Below are 19235 nucleotides of genomic sequence, written 5' to 3' on the forward strand. Positions count from 1 at the left end.
GTAGGAGAAAATAATTTGCAAGAGAAGAGAGAGAGAAGTTAGTTCATAGTAGTTACATTTACTTTAATTAAATATTTAGCCAATTTTAATTAGGTTAAGTAAAGATGAACAAATATGAACAGAAATGAGTGTTTCTGCTCTCCCTTGTGAAACCAGTTATATTATCATGTGGAAGATCAGGCAAACAGGAATGCAGCTTGAGAAACTCAAGTAGGAGTGAGGTGAAACCTCAGACAGGTCTGTCAGGTCAGGGGGGCTTACCAGATCATTCCCTCAAACAGGTTCTGAATAACCAGATGTGACTGAGTCACCACAATCAACAAGGTCACATGGGTCCAAGCAAACTGGAATGGCAAGCACAAACATACACACGCACACACACACACACACACACACACACACACACACACACACACACACACACACACAATGGTCAACCACACAGACACACACAAACACAGAGTGAACGGTTGAAATGTTATCTACTAACTGAAACAATGATAATGCAAAGCGTGTTATGGCAGGTATTCAAACAAACACAATCACAGCATAATTTATTGTGTTGAAATATTTTTCACATGTTAATTAAGAAATCTGTACTAAGGCTATAAAATAAGATACAGCAAAAATAGACTGTTTGACTACTAAATGCTTAAGCAAATGTGACTTAAGTATTTTGCTGCTGAGTGTTTCATTTGCCAGCTTTTAAGTTCATGTGAAATGGGTGTGACCACACTCACAAAGAAAATGACATTTTGCTGACATCACTGGTTTAAGTGTAGTAAGTCACAGTTTGTGGCTATTTTTAGAGATTCTGAACCACTATAACTGGACATAACCCAACAGCTAAACACTCAAGTTTCTGGTTAATAAATAACCAAAAACTTAGATTGAAACTATTACTTGAAGTAAATATCAGTGCTAGCAAGGCAGCAGGTTCAATTTACAGTAGGCTTTGAAGTTATGCCAATAAAGAGCAGCATCAGAAACACCATTGCTAATTAAGCCACTAAGTGTGTCTTGTTTTCAGTCAGCTTCACAAGCCACTATCTTAAGAGTGCAATTAAAAAAACATAAATAACAATTTGTTATGCAAATAAATGCAAGAAAGAACAATTTAGTATGCAAATATTGTCAAGAGACTTGAAACTGAAAACTGACCTCAAACGTTTGAACCTGAATGAAGTCTGTTTGCTAAAGGCTCATGAAACTCGTATTTTAGCACTGGACCAGAAAAAAGTAATAAAAGTGCTGCCTTGCATACACTGTAAATATGTGACCCTGGACCACAAAACCAGTCATAAGTCGCTTGGGTATATTTGTAGCAATGGCCAATGATACATTGTATGGGTCCAAATTATCGATTTTTCTTTTATGCCAAAAATCATTAGGGTATTAAGTAAAGATCATGTTCCCTGTAACATTTTTTTCCCTACAGTAAATATATCAAAACTTCATATGAAAATTTTTAATTAGTAATATGCATTTGCTAAAAACTGCATTTGGACAACTTTAAAGGTGATTTTCTCATTATTTGGCTTTTTTGCACTCTCAGATTCCATTTTTTCAAATATTTGTATCTCAGCCAAATATTTTCCTATACATCAATGGAAAGTTTGTTTTATTCAGCTTGTTATTTATTCATGTATAATCCTCAATTTCAAAGTATTGACCCATATGACTGGTTTTGTGGTCGAGGGTCACATACATGCCTAGCAATGACTCATTTAAACATTGTTTGCAATACTCGCAAAACATTAAATGTGATATGAAATATTATGGCATGGGACTACTGAGTAGCCAAAGGCCCAACACATGATATGCACATGATTGTGAATGAAATGGACAGTTTAGTTCTGCCTGGCATATAAATGGCTGATACACACCATATAAAACTGCAGGCGGTAATGTTTCTTCACTAAGCTCAGTACAAACATGCAGAAACCTGTAAAAAGCAAATAACATGCAGTTAATTTCCTACAATACAGAAGAAATTATATATATCTATACACTTCATGTATCATGTATCACTCTGTTGATCCATCTAAAGAAATGGATTTGAGAGACAGCAGACAAGCGTTTATTTGTTTTGGAAAGCTTCCATATCACTGTTATGACAGCAGCACACATCATTATAGGAGATTTTGTTTTGTACATTCTAGAAACAAATTTCTAGAACAAACACACTGGGTTATATCTTATACTGTATATTCTGATGTATCTATCCTCTATGATGATGACCATTAAGCTGTGCTGGAGAGAGAGCCAGGTTTAGTGAGAAGAAATGACTGCAGAGGGGCAGACTTGCAACAGCTGCCAGCATGCTGTGCATTTATGGCCATAACCAAGGCAGATTTTCATGCACCTTTGGTTCTACTGTGAGTATGAACACACTGTACATCTATCTATGGTGCAGTGTCTTTGTCATGGCCCTAAGCTGGTTCAAACTCATGGGGTTTTACACAGATTTGTGGAGATCATGCAGTTTAAGTGAAGCGGTCATTAAAGCAACACAAAAAGGGCAACACACTAAATAATAGAAGTATTTCTTATGTTATGTTTTTTGAGGAAAACATATCAGGATTTCTCTCCATATAGTGGACTTCTATGGTGCCCGCGAGTTTGAACTTCCAAAATGCAGTTTAAATGCAGCCTAAAAGGGCTCTAGCTAAGGACGAAGGATCGTATCTACCGAAACAATCATTTATTTTCTACAAAAATGTCAAATTTATATTCTTTTTAACCTCAAACGCTTGTCTTGTCTAGCTCTGCGTGAACTCTGTGTATTCCAGTTCATGACAGTTAGGGTATGTCAAAAAACTCCCATCTCATTTTCTTCTCCAACTTCAAAAATGTTGTACATCACTGTTTTACCTTTTTTTGTAAAGAGGCTTTTGATCTTCTTTGCATGTTCACTTGTAAACACTGGGTCGATACTTCTGCAGCGATGTAGGGTGATTTTTAAGTTGAAGGAGTAAATGAGATGGGAGTTTTTTGACATACCCTAACTCACGCAGAGCTCAACAAAAAGAGCATTTGAGGTTAAAAAGTATATAAACTTTTTATATATATATATATATATATATATATATATATATATATATATATATATATATATATAAAATAACCAATTGTTTCACTAGATAAAACCCTTTTTCTTAGTCTGGGATCAATTAGAGCCTTTTGAAGCTGCATTAAAATCAAAGTTGAAACATGATTTCTTTACGACTGACAAAGACATGTACATCTCGGATGACAAGGGGGTAAGTAAATTATCTTTACATTTTTGTTCTGGAAGTGAACTTTAACACATTCTGAAATTCATGTTTATTTGTTTATTCAGCTTCAGTCTAAACAGTTGTGACACTCAAGGTTGTACGATATGTGCACTGCTATTCAAAAGTTTGGGGTTGGTAAGATAAGTGCCTTATAATCACTAAGGCTGAATTTACTAGATTAAAAATACATTATATCAGCAATATTGTGAAATATCATTACAATGAAATATATGGCCAAATATATTTTAACTGAAAACAGCTAAGCTGTATTTTCAGCAGCCATTACTAAGTCTTTAGTGTCCTTCAGAAATCATTTTAATATGCTGATTTGGTGCTTAAGAAACATTTCTTATTATTATCACAATCGAAAATAGTTGTGTAGCTTCATACTTTGGTTTAAAAGAACAATATTTATCTGAAATAGAAAGTATTTGTAAAATTATAAATGTCTTTGCTTTCACTTTTGACCAATTTATGCATATAAAAAAAGAACAAAACATTTTTTTGAAGGGTAGCATAGCTGCATGTGAATAGCTTGTTGGCACAAAGCAACAGCATAATTACATTAATTAAAGCATAAAAGCATATGTCAAAGTGATCAAGCAAACAATAAACTTTCATGAAGTCACTTCATGCTTTGAATATCATTCTATATATATAATTGATAAACAAGATACAAACTATGCAAGGAAGGTAATTGTGCAGTGTGTACTGTAGGCTTTTGACCTAGAACCATAAATGTTTCTGATAATCTCAAAGGAGTGTTTAATGCAGTTACACTCACCTGCCAAATACAGTGCAAAAGAAATAAACCGATGATAACGCACAAGGAACTGCAAAGGTTCCTCCCTTTGGACGAGCGCGCCGAAATAATCAGCCACTGTCTCGCCATAAAAGAAGTAGTTCACACAAATCAAGAAGTACCTGAAATACAAGTTGAATTTGTGTCAAGATCTGGCGATTTGAGTATTTTTGGAAACAATACATGGCCCCTTTCAGCTGCTTGGCTGTCATGTTGTTTTGCAGGTGGGGTGTACTTTATGCTTGGTTCCAACATGGAAGTGCACTTTGGTCAAGTCCAGTTAATCACTACTTTATCTACGACAAAAGGTAACTGGTAAAACGTGAGAGAGTGGGTGTGTGTTTGTTTGTAGTTGAGAGGGCCTACATGAACGTAAAGTACGTGAATCAGAAAGAAGGGGAAGGGTGGAGAGATAGGGAGAGTTAAAGGGTGAAAGGAAAGCTTTAGGTGGTATCTAGTCAGCATTTTACTTACCAGCTAAGAGTCCTAAACCACGGCAGCTCATAGGAATGGTAAACTCTGTAGCCAATGGTTATTATTTCATGAAAACATTTGATTTGAACACCCATAACCTATAAAAAAAGATTATTAAAAAGTTAGTTGTTATAAAAAGTATGTTGTAAGAGCTGAACACATTCAAATAGCACTTCTGTCAAACATCTTTTTAAAACACTATAGCAGGGTCAGAAATGTACTTTTTCATTAAGGGGCAATATTTACATTTTTTTTAACATTTTTACATTTGTGAGGACACTTTTTATAATCACCATATATATATATATATATTATAAAAATCAAATGCTGTCTTTAATGTCAATAACTTAACTTAAATTTACCCAATTACTTTAATCAATATTTTAAACTGTTGTCAATAACAATAGACTGTTTAAAATTGTATCTAAATTACATGCAAAAAACAGGAGCTCATAGGGCTGCAATATTATGACAAAAATTATTATTGTAGATTACTGCTCTTCGTATTGTAATAATTATTATTAATATCGATATAGAACACAAAATGAAATGTTTTTGTTTCATTTTGGACACGTCACATTCTGGCTACATAAACAAACATGTTGGTCCATGATGTTAGCCAAGTCTAGCGCAAGTTATGCAAAAAACGTAATCACTAAAGCTATGAAATGAATCTTTTATTTACATAGTATCCGCACTGTGTGGTTTATGATGACTAATCTAAGCGCCTCTGATTGGCCAATGCATTCCTAAGCTCAACAGAAACACATTTTATTGGTTGTAAAACAGTGTGTAAAAGCAATCTGATGCAGTTTGAGCAATCCTAATTTAAATCCGTGAAACACTTTTTATTCATCTTTACATTTCATTTCTAATCGCGAAAGCCATAACACATTGTTTCATTTTGCAGGGGTGTTTTTTTGCCCCTTTGTCTTAAAATTATGGGGTATTTTTGTTCATTTCGGTGGCATTTTTGCCACAAGCCCTCATTAATTTCTGACCCTGCACTGTAGTGATACAGATAAACTTTTTACTAAAATTTCTACTTTGTCAAGTCAGATAGGGTTATAAATAGACTAAATGACAGCATGTGGCCTAAAGGGTTTGTCTGTGGACAGCTGGGATGTTTTGTAAATGCTCTCTATAGTAACCACAAACGTTGGCTAGCTAGTGGTCAGTGTGTGTGCTTTGTTAATTGTGTTTGCACAGTACATATATGGTTTGTACTCAAACTTACCACTAATATGAGCATAATGGGTCCCAAATAGATGATGAGAAAGAAGCCAATGATCATTGTCATTGACAATATGCCTCTTATCCACCAGTTTTTCCACCTGTTGAGATCATTTTTTTAATAAAAATCAAGAAAACTACAGTTTTACACAGTTGTGTAAAAGTGTGTATGATAAAATACATTCATACATGCTGGCAAATCCTCACTGTTATGAGTATAGATGACATTTTTCCATAGGTGGAAATGATGCTATGTGAAAAGTTTAATTGATGACCCAGTGATTTCCCCAATGTTGAAATGTGGGTATGTTTAACTGAATGAAATGGCTCGAGCAGAGTGATCTAAGCTTCATTGTTTAACACTGAAGATGTATTTATGATATTCTGAGCTTTGTGAGAACAAAACCGATGGGATAAATTTATGGTGATGGTGTCATAAATGTAATAAATGGGGCTCCATGAGAAATATGAATTCTCAGTTTTCTGGCCCAGAGTGTAATAAACTGTTAGCAGGTGCCACAACTCATGCAAGCCACTGAAAAGAACGGGAGGGAATTTGTCAATGGAGAGAAAGAGAAAGGGGAGAGAGTGGGGGGGGGAAAGTGCAGAATCATCACAAAGTGTGGTGGGTAGCCAGGCGCCGGCATTCAGGCTTGTCGTTGGACCAGCGCCTCTGCGGTCTTTTAAAGAGCCTGCAGCATATCCCACCAACAGAACAGCAAAACTGACAAGGATTAGGGTTGTTCCTAATAAAGATCCCATTCAATCTACTGGAGGGCCCATTACCCTGTCGACCGATCCCTAACCTCATCAGCATATCAAATATCACTGTTTTATTGATCAAAATTAAAAGTGAATAGCTGTGCAATACGCCATGCTGTAAGGTTATGTGTCAGCTTTTAAAGATTAACCAGATCAATTCTTACTAAAAAATCCTTCAAGTGCAAAGGGTTGTTTTTAGAGAATTTTTTCCCAGTGAAAACGGGTTCAACCTGTTTGTGATACATCAGAGACTCATAGTTTCCCATGTGCATTGAACTGAGGCCTAAACATCCACACAGGTACGTAATGCCGACATAGATTGTTTGGGGAGTTGCTCATGAGCTCATTGTCATTGGGTACCTAGATGACAAGCCCTCCAGGGCTTTGTTGAGACACTGTGGAGTGTTATCTGCGGAAGGTGGCGCGTCTGGTGTGTCCGCTTTGGAGTCGCCCTCCATTTCTCCTTCCCCCTCACTGGGAAAAACGAGCCTGTCGTCTCCATCTGCCTCCTGCAGAGTATGAACACACACGGTGAGGGGAAAAAAAACAAACTAGATAATTAATGCCCTGATTTCAAGGCATTATAATTGTACAGACTTAACAAACACAGACATAAAAAAACAATTTTATATTGCATTTAATGACATAAAATGTTCATTTGTGCTTTGGCATTGTGCAGTTGCTGAATTGTGTTTGTTTTAAATAGAGGTGTTTTAACTGGTGTCTGTAAATTAACAGCTTTTAAACCACTGCTGCTATTGGTAGTAGACTCTCTATTCACAAGGTGGGACTTCCATTTCACTAGGGGTGGGCAAAATATTGGTAGACATGATTAGATTAACCAGTTGAAATTTGTCAACCGGTAAAGATTTTGGACTATCGTCACTACCACGTTTACATGCTCACATGACGTTGCTGTGTTATGTGGTCACAAAAACATATGTGACCCTGGACCACAAAACCAGTCTTAAGTCGCTGGGGTATATTTGTAGCAATAGCCAAAAATACATTGCATGGGTCAAAATTTTGGAATTTTCTTTTATGCCAAAAATCATTAGGAAATTAAGTAAAGATCATGTTCCATGAAGATTTTTTGTAAAATTCCTACTATAAATATATCAAAATGTAATTTTTGATTAGTAATATGCATTGTTAAGAACCTAATTTGGACAACTTTAAAGGTGATTTCAGTATTTTGACTTTTTTGCACCCTCATATTCCTGATTTTCAAATAGATGTATCTCAGCCAAATATTGTCCTATCCTAACAAACCATATATCAGTAGAAAGCTTATCTATTGAGCTTTCATATGATGTATATATCTCAGTTTTGTAAAATTTAACCTTATGACTGGTTTTGTGGTCCAGGGTCACATATGCGTTTTGAAGGATTGCTGATAAAAACCAAGTGATTTTAAGCTATTCAACCAGCAGCAAAAGAGAACTCATTTTGCTATATGTGTGCACTGAGAGCGCTGTCCGAGAGGATGTGCGCACATGAAGATGGTGTATTGAATGAAGCAATTTTTGCTGCTTTATTGGCTTTCAATCGTTAAATACACAAACTTGTATGTGTCCAAATGAATCTTTGCAAGTATCCTCGTAAACAGAGTAATTTAGGTCTTAAGTAAAAGCAAACTGCTGAGACGGAAAACACGTGTAACAGTATATTGGATCCGGGTAGCTCTTAAAGTGATAGCAGTCTAATATTCCTGCTGTCTATCATTCATGTTAATCAATGAACAAAAGAGAGAAAATCTCTCACTGCTTATGACTAAATCACTTTCATAACTGTAATAAGAAGAAATACATATTTAATTGACACAGATAAGAATATGCAGTGTTTTTATAGAATTGATTAATTTAAATAATATATGTAGCTTTTCCTATTTGATGTACTTTTTCGTTTCTAATCGCTTACTGTTTACTTGTCTTCAGTGCGCTTGAGTTTTTATCATTTAGGCTAGTATTAATTTGTTTTGATATAGACACTGGTGACAAGGATTATGAAATTTTCAATGTTTTTTTTATGCAAAAATAACTACATTTTGAGATATATGTAACCATGGACCACAAAACCAGTCATAAGGGTGATTTAGAGATTTATACATCATCTGAAAGCGGAATGAATAAGCTTTCCATTGATGTAGGTGGTTTGTTAGGATAGGGCAATAGCTGGCCGAGATACAACTATCTGGAATCTAAGGGGTGCAAAAAAATCTAAATATTAAGAAAAATCATCTTTATAGTTGTCAAAATAACCTTCGTAGGAATGCATATTACTAATCAAAAATTAAGTTTTGATATATTTACGGTAAGGAAATTTACAAAGTATCTTCATGGAACATGGTCTATACTTAATATCCTAATGATTTTTGGCATAAAATATATTGTTGGCTATTGCTACAAATATACCTGTGCTACTTACGACTGACTGATTTTGTGGTCCAGGGTCACATATCATTACCGTGAAATAAAATGACTCATATTGTGATATAAGATTTTGGTTATATCATCCACCCCTAAGAGCCACCATAGAAAGAGCTGCAGTGATGATGTATTTTTGTAGGCCAACCTGGAAGTTACCATCACCCTTGTTCCCTCAACATAAACACAATAGGATTTTTCAAATGGCTTTTGGATTTTTGGCAGAAAATAAGCTTTGTGACCAACAAAAGTGTTTTGTTCATCATGATAATCTTCACAAATGAACATGACTTTGAAGCCTAAATACAATCACCAGAAGTAAAAGATGATGAAACTAGAAGTTGTTTTTTTCCCCTACAAAATATATTATCCCTGCAGCACATTGCAAATTGCAGCTCCCATTCACAGCAATATAAGTGAACTATCTTGAGTATTAAACTGTCTTTAGCTGCATCTTATGTTGTTGTTGTTTTTTTGGAATACTGTGTAAACACATCCCTTCCAAAAATAATGAATTAGGTGAGAGAACCACCAGAAACTTGAACGGAGACTCAAAACAAACTCACTAGAGGTCGACCGATGTATCGGTTTTGCCGATTAATCGGCACCGATAGTTGATTGGCCGACCTATCGGTTATCGGCAAAAATCCTTGCCGATAGTTTTTCCGGGTTGCGTTCTTTGTTGAAGCGGCTCAGCTCTGCTCCACTCCGCTGTCATAGAGTATGAGAGGTTAAGCCCCAGACCAATGTTTAATCTCAGGATTGTTACCATATATTTGTATTGATTTATATCCAGCTGGTCATATTCTTAGCCAGCAAAGTTGCAGATTTAAAGACGTGACGTGAGAAAGCAAACTGTGTTCATTCAGCCGACAGAATCCTGCCTAGTCACAGCGCGCCATAGTTTTACATTACAGATCTGTCCCAAATCATTGTTAATGTTGATAAAGACTTGACTCTGGGCTGGAAGATTGAGTATTGTGCATTTAAGCAAAATATTTTTTTATTTCTGTAGCTCTAATGTATGCTTCATATAGAGCTATAATTTATGTTTTAGCCTTTTCGTCAGGCAGCGGAAGCATGGTAGTTACGCACTTTATTTTACAATGCCATTTTCCTGTTCTTATTTTATTTTAATAACTGATCAACAAAAATATCTATTAAAAATTAAGATAAAAATTATACAAAACGAAATTCGTTTAAGAAGGGATTTTCCACAAATAAAAACATATGAAGTGGTCAAAAATTGTGTCTGACCCTCTCCAATTCTCCCGGCGTATTGCCGTCCAATTCATACCACGTCCTTTATGACATTTACAAATTACACAAACTTCTTTCGTAATTAACATATTAAACTGAAAAAAACAAACAAATAATATTTAAACAAATGTAAAACAGAAAAGAAATTGTTTCTGAAATGGCTGCAATTAACGATATAGATCGCACTTTCTCTTTCCATTCGATCTGTTCTTTAATCTAACCTTTGCCGCTTTTTTTATCATTCTTGAAGTAAACATTTGCCCGTTTGGTGATTAAATAAACAGTTTTAGATTTCTGCTTTAACTACACAACGTGTCCTGTGTGTGTTTGATACCTGCAAGTTATCCGTTAACGCAGCGCTGCACGTTTGTCCGGTTTCATTAAGGGTGGGTAAAAAAAAAAAGGATTCTCCGATGCATCGCAATCCTCTCTTCAATGAGCGTGTGTTTTTCCCGCATATGGCACATGTGCGCGCTAGAGACGCGGCGGACTTCATTGCACACACTCAAAAAAATGATTCTGCCGCACTGTACAGTTAATTTAAAAAAATATTTTTCATTTAACACCATTGTGTTAGGTTTCCCATTTAAACAATTGCATTGTGTTAAACTGATTTGAAACAGTTTCGTTTTGGTTCAACTCAATATTTTCATTTTGAAAGAACGTATTTCAATTAAGTAGAGTGGAGAGTACATAAATTATTTTACTTGTGTAACTAGGAAGTGGATTTCCCCTTCCCATCATGCTTTGCACACGGCTGGATAAGGAGAGTAAATGTTGAAATAAAATTTTATTTTATGCATTTTTTTTATAAAATGATAAAATTGGGAGACTTGTTAATGTTTAATGTTCTTTTATGTTTGTATTTAAAACAGTTTCTGGTATGGTAGTGTTTTTGGGGGTTACCATTGTGGTGAATGCATAGAGCATGTGCTTGGGTTGAGGACCTGATAACATAAGTTAAAGTTGTTTTAATAATAAAATAAACAACTACTTTGGGTATGCCATGGATGTAACAAAGCTATCTTATGGCTAATGCCTAATAAGTTGGTTAATGCCTAAAGTTAAGTAAATCCAATGTATCATTTTTTGAGTGTAGAAGAATTTCTGCCTAGTCATTTGTTTTCCAGTTAAATGTTTTAGATTGAGTTCAACAAGCATAAAATAATTACTTCATAAACGTATCAATTTCATTGAAACTATATTTGATCAAATTGAGTTGGCCCAACTCAATTACATTTCATTGCATGAATTTGTTTTTTATGAGTTGGGGTCACACATATTTATTGGATGGAAATCCTGCCCTCAATTAAATTGAGTTCATCCAATGACTTATTTTTTTGAGTGCAGGATTTGCACTGTGAGCTACATGTGCATTGTTTGACAGTGTGAACTTTCAACCGCAGTTTTTTACTTTACATATGCCTTCATTTCTGCCGTTTGTAATGCAGTACTATTAGATGCACAAAACTCGCGCACTGACAGACTTTCACTTATGCTTTGGGTTTGTTCGTCCTAAAAAGCTCGATTGTGGATGCGGTTAAATGCACTTGCATTTTTTCGAATAGTTTTATACGAAACTGATGTACAGTACACACAGTCAGTTATGTTTTCAGAGCAGGACAAAAAATCTGATATATCGAAATAGATCTGTGCATTCGTTTTAATGCAGCCTGTTAAAGAAGCTACTGTCTACGATCTCATCAGCAATAATCAAATGATAAAGAAAAAAGAACACTTATTTTAAATAAGTAATTGTTTAAAAAAGTAGCCTGCTTATATAATGGAAAAATCTATTTGATGTAAAATGTAAATGAAAATGTAGCCATGTGCAGTAATATTGAAAACTGAGAATGTGATGCATGGTTATATTTAGTTGATATTGAAAATCGTAATTAAATTGAATCTTACTTTTAAGATGGCAGTAGGCCTACTGACATACAGAGATTCCAAATATCAACAAAAGGCATAAAACCTGCAATTTTACATATTGTTAAAATGTAAAGATTCACTCCACTTTACAATGAGCCCATTTGTAACATCAACTAAGATTGATGAAAGCTGTAGAATAGAAGTGTTGTTCCTTGTTAGAGTCTGTTAATTTCAACATTTACTGTAATATTGTTAAATTTTGAAGTTTATTTTGTTAACATTAATGAACTATGAAATAACTTTAATGATCAATATATAATAATTATTAATATTTTTATTCATTTACAAAGTATGGTTCAGTATTTTTTTAAAATAGTACAGCACTATTTTAGTTGCCGTTCAGTATCCATTTTCAAAAACTATCGGTTAATTAATCGGTATCGGCCAGTGTGGTCCAACCTAGCTATCGGTATCGGTAAAAACCAATATCGGTCGACCTCTAAAACTCACAGCTCCCAATGTCATAATTCAATAGTCTTTCACAATCACCATGAAATGCAGCCCTTCATGGAAATCACAGATTTACCAGTCAAAGCAATAGAGAGCGACGGTGGACAGGATATTAGCCTTATGCAAATGCTAGACAAACGCCTCTGAGGGAAATCATTTGGGCTTGAGGACATGGCACCCGAGTAGGTGCGGTACAGTAGACTGAAGACACCCGTCTGCTCGACGCAAGGTGAAGAGAGGCCTTCTCATCTTTCACTGTTGTCTTGGCCAGCACAACCCAAATACGAGCCAAAGCACAGAATAAAATATGGCCAGGAACAGAGGAAACTAATGGATGAGGTGAAGTAGAATGTACTAAAAGAGGAAAAGTTTGATCAATATGTCGTCATCACAGCTTGTGGTTATGATTTGATGAATAATGCAACATGTATACAAGGGCTGAGTTACTTACTGAAATGTATCAAGTCTCATGTAATTGCTCTAACAGTGTTTTTAAGCACCAGTTTACAACATTATTTTACAGTGAGATTTATACATCATCTGAAAGCTGAATAAACCATTCCATTGTTGTATGGTTTGTTTGGATAGGTCAATATTTGGCCAAGATACAACTATTTGAAAATCTGAGAAAAAATAATATTGATAATTTTGACCTATACAATGTATTTTTGGCTATTGCTACAAATAGTGTGACTTAGGACTGATCTTGTGGTCCAGGGTCACAAATATCCAAATAAACGAATTTAGCATTGGGACATATTCTAATTACAATGACAAATTAATAATATTCAAAAGAGGATCTATGACTTCAATAAGCACCTCTTTTACTAGCTTAGGTGTAGGGTCTAACATACATGTTGTTGGTTAAGATGATTTAACATGCGATATTGAAGCTGACGGCTACACAGTTATATATTTATCTCTAATAGTATCTTGTTAGTAAAGTAGTTCATAAAGTCATTACTGCTGCGCTGTTGCGAAATATCAATGCCGGTTGATGCTTTATTTTTCATCAATTTAGCCACTGTACTCAATAAATACCTGGGGTTGTGTTTGCTTTCTTCTAAAAGAGATGAAAATAATCGTAATAGTAGCAGTAATAGTAGTAATAGTAATCAGATCTAGCAGTTTTTAATGCTTTTCTAAAGGAGCAAATACTTTCCCTCCATGCAATACGAAATACTTCTAGTTTTATTTTCTTTCAGCTGCACTCCATTTTACAAATTGATTAGTGAAATCTGTGTCAATACCCAGTCCTAATGTTCACTGATAACGTCAAAATATAGGGAAATATTATTGGCTATCAAGGATCAGTCGTTGTCAGTTTGCAAACCTCTACATGTGGTTTCAGCAGCAGCCCACATCTTGGAAAGCCTGATGTGTAATTGTTTAATAATCTGCAATAAATTTGTAATCTGGATTTAACTGTTGTGCCAGCAGTCTGAGCAGTTCACAAAGTAGCTGATCTGCCTGTCAGACTGAAAAACTAAATATTGCGAGCTAAAGAAAAAAATCCCAACAGCAGCTTGTTTTACAGAACCTAAATGAAAAAAGTACCACAGCAAACAAGCTACACGCTGCTAAATTAATATGTAATACTACATAGCTGTACAGCCTAAACTAACCCTAAATGTCACATAAAAAACACACTGTTTTCTAGTCTACGTCAGTAGTTCATGGCCTGAATAACCTACAATGTGCTACAGACTTTACGCCAGGCAAAAGTCTTGCTCCTGTGAGACTATGCTGGCTTTGTTATTTATAGATTGTGTGTATTTAATGGTGTTTCAGTCAAACCCCTTGCTGACAACCAAATTTGGCAATGTAAGAACAAGACGAACATTGTACAATTTTCAAAATTAGCCAATGGACCAAAGCCTTTGAACCATGACTGTACGAAGCTGTGCTGAGGAGGTAATTGGGAGCAAGCTGCGTCGAGCAGGGAGGTCACTCATGTCTGAAACAAGGCTCAGATTAAGGCCAGTAAAAGAAACCCTCTGCTAACTTTTTAATGAGGATACACTCAAGCCCCCAGAAAACATTCATGGAAATGTACAGATCTGAGCAACACTCGTACCAGCTATCAGTTTTAAAATTAACAATTTTAAAATTACATGGTTATTTTTGAAAAGGAAAAAGCAACAGCAAAATAACTGCAACATTATCCCTCTTCATACTCTGCCAGGACAATAGACAGATGAGAAGAGAGAGTTTCCTAACGCTACAGATGAGTGGACCTATTATTAGCTGGAGGGTTTCACTAAATGGTAGCCTAGTAGCATTCTGCAATCCATTCAAGAAAAGAATCAGCGCTGATATATTTCCATTCTTTAAATGGCAGTCAACAGTCAATAGGACACTACGGCTCTCCAAACCTAATCGTAAATCAACAAGTTCCAACATACGGTGGCCGAGAGAGGCCAACGCGCTGCAAACAAGAAAACACATGCAAACAGAAAAAACGACAACAAATTAAGAAAACATCTTCATCAGTTTGATAACACAGGCGCTGCAAATCCTCGCAACGCAAACACAAATACGGAAACGCGCTGCAAATTCTCACAACACAACCAAACTCAGAAACGCGCTGCGAACACACAAACGCGCTGCATATAGCTCGGTCCACAACAGAAATGTTTCAGGGGGACCTCAAAAAGTGACGAACCCATCTGGGACCTGATTATTTTTTCAGTGGCTGTTGGTCAGAGCAGAGGTGTTATCGGTTAACTATCGCCTTTTAATGATAGTATAGTATCACTTAAAGGTGATAGTGATATAAATAATCAGGTAATATAGTGATATAAATAATCAGGTCCCAGATGAGTTCGTCACTTTTTGAGGTCCCCCTGAAACATTTCCGTTGTGGACCGTGCTATATGCAGCGCGTTTGTTAGTTTGCAGCGCCCTCGTGTGTTCGCAGCGCGTTTCTGAGTTTGGTTGTGTTGTGAGAATTTGCAGCGCGTTTCCGTATTTGTGTTTGCGTTGCGAGGATTTGCAGCGCCTGTGTTGTCAAACTGATGAAGATGTTTTCTTAATTTGTTGTCGTTTTTTTCTGTTTGCATGTGTTTTCTTGTTTGCAGCGCGTTGGCCTCTCTCGGCCACCGTACCAACAGGCTATTTTACTTTTACACTTTGTTATTTGGGCCCTGATGCACCCTAATAATTGTTGGATCCGATCACATTTATTGTTTCAGCTGTTTGACAATACAGTAACTACATTAGACTACAAAATAAATATTAAAAATAATATGTAAAAATATGCATTTTATAATTAACAGAGTTGAGGTCAAAATTTTACACCCTTTTTAGCATCTGCTAAATGTTAATTATTTTATTTTAAATGCATTTTGTTGTTTATTAGTGGGGGGGGGGGGGGTGAAAACTTTCAAACAGAATGGATGTGTGTACATTTTTCTTATTTTGCCTAAATATCATATTTTTTCCATTTAGTACTGCTCTTCAGAGGCTACAGAAGATAGTTTCACATTTTCCAGAAGACAAAACAAGTTAAATTTACTCTGATCTTCAAATTCAAAAAGTTCCAGGGGACTCTTAATGCACTGTGTTTCCTTCTGGAGCATCAGTGAGTGTTTGAACCTTCTGTAATAGTTGCATATGAGTCCCAGAGTTGTCCTCATTGTAAGAAAGATGGATCTCAAAATCATACAGTCATTGTTGGAAAGGGTTCAAATACACAAAAATGATTTAAAAAAAAAAACTGAATTTGTGGGACCTGAAGGATTTTTCTGAAGAACAGCAGTCAGTTTAACTGTTCAGGACAAACAATGAACATGGACAACTATCACTAAATAAGAAAAACATAGCTGTGGATCATTCAGGTAACAACAGTATTAAGAATCAAGGGGATGTAAACTTTTGAACAGGGTGATTTTTATAAATTCAACTATTATTTTCACTTGTGGACTATGTGTAAACATCTATAACATATATTTATTCATTTAATTAAATTAAATAATATAATATGCCAGAAACAAATTCTCAATTACCATTAACATTAGAGTATGTCTGAACACTACACAATCTCTTTTATTTCAAGCGAGCAAGGAAAATGAATGATGTGCTCTTTAGAAGAGACAGAAATTGCAGTATATGTGTCTTTGAGAGCTGTGTGCTCCACACATGTATCCTACTACCTATACGAGTCCTAGAAGTGAAGGGATAAGAAGACTAGCCTGCTGATTAGCTCCTCCATAAATGAGACTACACTAATCCCTGAGAGAGAAAGAGGGAAAAGCCCCAGTCCAGCTCCGTCCCAAAAGGCCTAGCACACACCAAAACACTAACACACAAAGGCATAAGGACCGCAGCCAGCAGTCACTGCATCTCTCATTCAGTTTCTACCTGCAGAGCCAGTATCTGTAACAAGACGTGCTGAACGGACAAGGATCGTATAACCAATGAACAGAGGAAATCATCACTTCAGGAGCCTATTAAATGCTCTCTACAGTGCTTCAAGGGTGAAAACAAAGGACGATATCCTAGGGGGACTTTTTCCTGAGGATGACAGCTTGGCCCAGTTATCACTGTCCCTTTAAATGCTTTACAGCGGTGGGAAAAAACAAACAAAAAAACAACGACAACAGGCTGATTAGGAATTTGTAGTGTTGCAGCAAATACCAAAATGGACACACTCATGGCTGACGTCAAAAGTGGATGCAGCAGAATTCTGAATGTACTGTATGCTATGCTAATTAGTCCACTGTTGCATTATGAGAGAAAAACACTGCTGAAAAAACAAAACAAAAAAAACAGCACAGTATGTTCTGCAGGATATATACAACACATAAAATGTACCTGCTGCAAGAGAGATTACACTAAAAGTTGTGTCCCGAGAAATGACTACGCCCCATGTGTCAAATCAACCTGTTTAATCCAACAATGGATGATGAGGAAGTGTTTGGGAAATATGTTTGGAAAATTACTTGCAGTAGTTTTACTGGCTAAACTGTGCGGTCAACTAGCAATTAAGCTTCGTTCTGAGTTCTGTCAGCCCAAATCCGATTTTTGTTCAACTCCGAATTAAATCTGATCATATTTAGATAGTCTGAATGGCATCCAACTACATGAAATTTGATTTTTGCAAATCTGTTTCGAGCTACTGTTTCAGTCTGGCTGGTCAGATTAGATTTAGCGTAGCTTTTTTACATTCTCACGCCACATAAAATGTAAATACGTCAGATGTTTTTGTAGAAAACATGCTGAACGTAGGCATAACAATGCAACAGCATTGTCCAGAGTGTAGAAGGTCAGTCATCTAGATCAGATTCCAATCGGATATGCACAAAAATCAGATTTGGGCTGACAGTCTGAACAAGGCTTTAGTGTTGTTAAAAATATAATATCGATGACCGAAATTAACTGAAAAATGTCCACATAACATGTGATTTATTTACACTGCCATGCCTAAACTGAATTATATGATTATACACTACCAGGCAAAAGTTTTTGAACAGTAAGATTATTTATGTTTTTTGAAGAATTCTCTTCTGCTCACCAAGCCTGCATTCATTTGAGCCAAAATACAGCAAAAGCAGTAATATTTTTACTATTTAAAATAACTGCTTTCTATCTGAATTTATTTTTTAAAATGTAATTTATTCCTGTGATCAAACCTACATTTTCAGATGCCAATTTGCTGTTTCAGAAACATTTATTATTATTATTATTATTATTATTATCCAATATTTAAAACAGTAGCTTTAAGGATGTTTTAAATTGATCAAAAGTGATAATAAAGACATTTATAATGTTACAAAAGATTTCTATTTGAGATAAATGCTGTACTTCTGAACTTTCCATTCATTAAAAAACCTGAAACAAAATTCTACTTAGCAGTTTTCAACAAATATTTCAAAATGTTACTGTTTTTGCTGCTTGGAAAGCAGAAGAGACTTCTTTAAAAAAACTTCTTAGTACTAGTAGTGTAAATCACTAGGGGTGTAATGGTACTCAGAAGTCACGGTTCAGTACGTACCTCGCATTTGTGGTCACGGTTCAATACGAGTTCAGTACAACCGGAGATTTATTTTTTAATTTATTTTGAACAGACAATAGTTCTCCATACATGTAGCATGAGCAGTTGTTTTTTTAAACAAATTAAACTGTATAGTTTCAAAATTCTAATAAAAACAGAATGGTCCGTCTTTAGATTTATAAAATTATGCTAGATAAAACACTTGCACAAAACAAAAGCAGCAGACTGACTGAATAAAAATGCAAATTTACCCTCTGACAGCAGGTGGCGCTTATGGAACAGCAGCGATATAGAGTTTCCTTTGTTACGGCAGTAAACAAAGCAGCTGCTTTTAAACACTACTTTAATATGCATTATATGGAGGTAAGAGGAAAAGAAAATGCCATCAAAACATTTCAGAAGACAGTTCCTCTCAGAGATACATTCATATAAACCCCCACATATTTTGAGAATCACAAACAGTGAGCTTGATGTGTCTGCTACAGAATTTTCCTCCTCTCCTCTTTACAGGCTTCATAAAAAATTCACACAAATTACATTTTGGGTAATAACTGCAAATTGTGCGCATCTATAGAACCAGAAACTTTCCCACACAGATGATATAAAACGAGCAGAAGTTTCTT

The 19235-nt window shown here is 35.5% G+C and overlaps 1 protein-coding gene across 1 annotated transcript in view; it reads right to left on the reverse strand.

Annotated features, from left to right (window-relative positions):
• Window positions 1-19235, reverse strand: part of cds1 (CDP-diacylglycerol synthase (phosphatidate cytidylyltransferase) 1) — a 33608-nt gene that overhangs the window by 10159 nt on the left and 4214 nt on the right. Inside the window, exons 2-7 of the mRNA XM_073839567.1 lie at window positions 6910-7058; window positions 5792-5888; window positions 4555-4652; window positions 4063-4202; window positions 1887-1945; window positions 262-344 (exon numbers count right to left, since the gene is read on the reverse strand). Coding sequence (XP_073695668.1) covers window positions 262-344; window positions 1887-1945; window positions 4063-4202; window positions 4555-4652; window positions 5792-5888; window positions 6910-7058 — 626 coding nt within the window. The remainder of the gene's footprint in view (window positions 1-261; window positions 345-1886; window positions 1946-4062; window positions 4203-4554; window positions 4653-5791; window positions 5889-6909; window positions 7059-19235) is intronic.

The sequence above is a fragment of the Garra rufa genome, chromosome 5 (assembly GCF_049309525.1).
Source record: "Garra rufa chromosome 5, GarRuf1.0, whole genome shotgun sequence".
Taxonomy (NCBI): domain Eukaryota; kingdom Metazoa; phylum Chordata; class Actinopteri; order Cypriniformes; family Cyprinidae; genus Garra; species Garra rufa.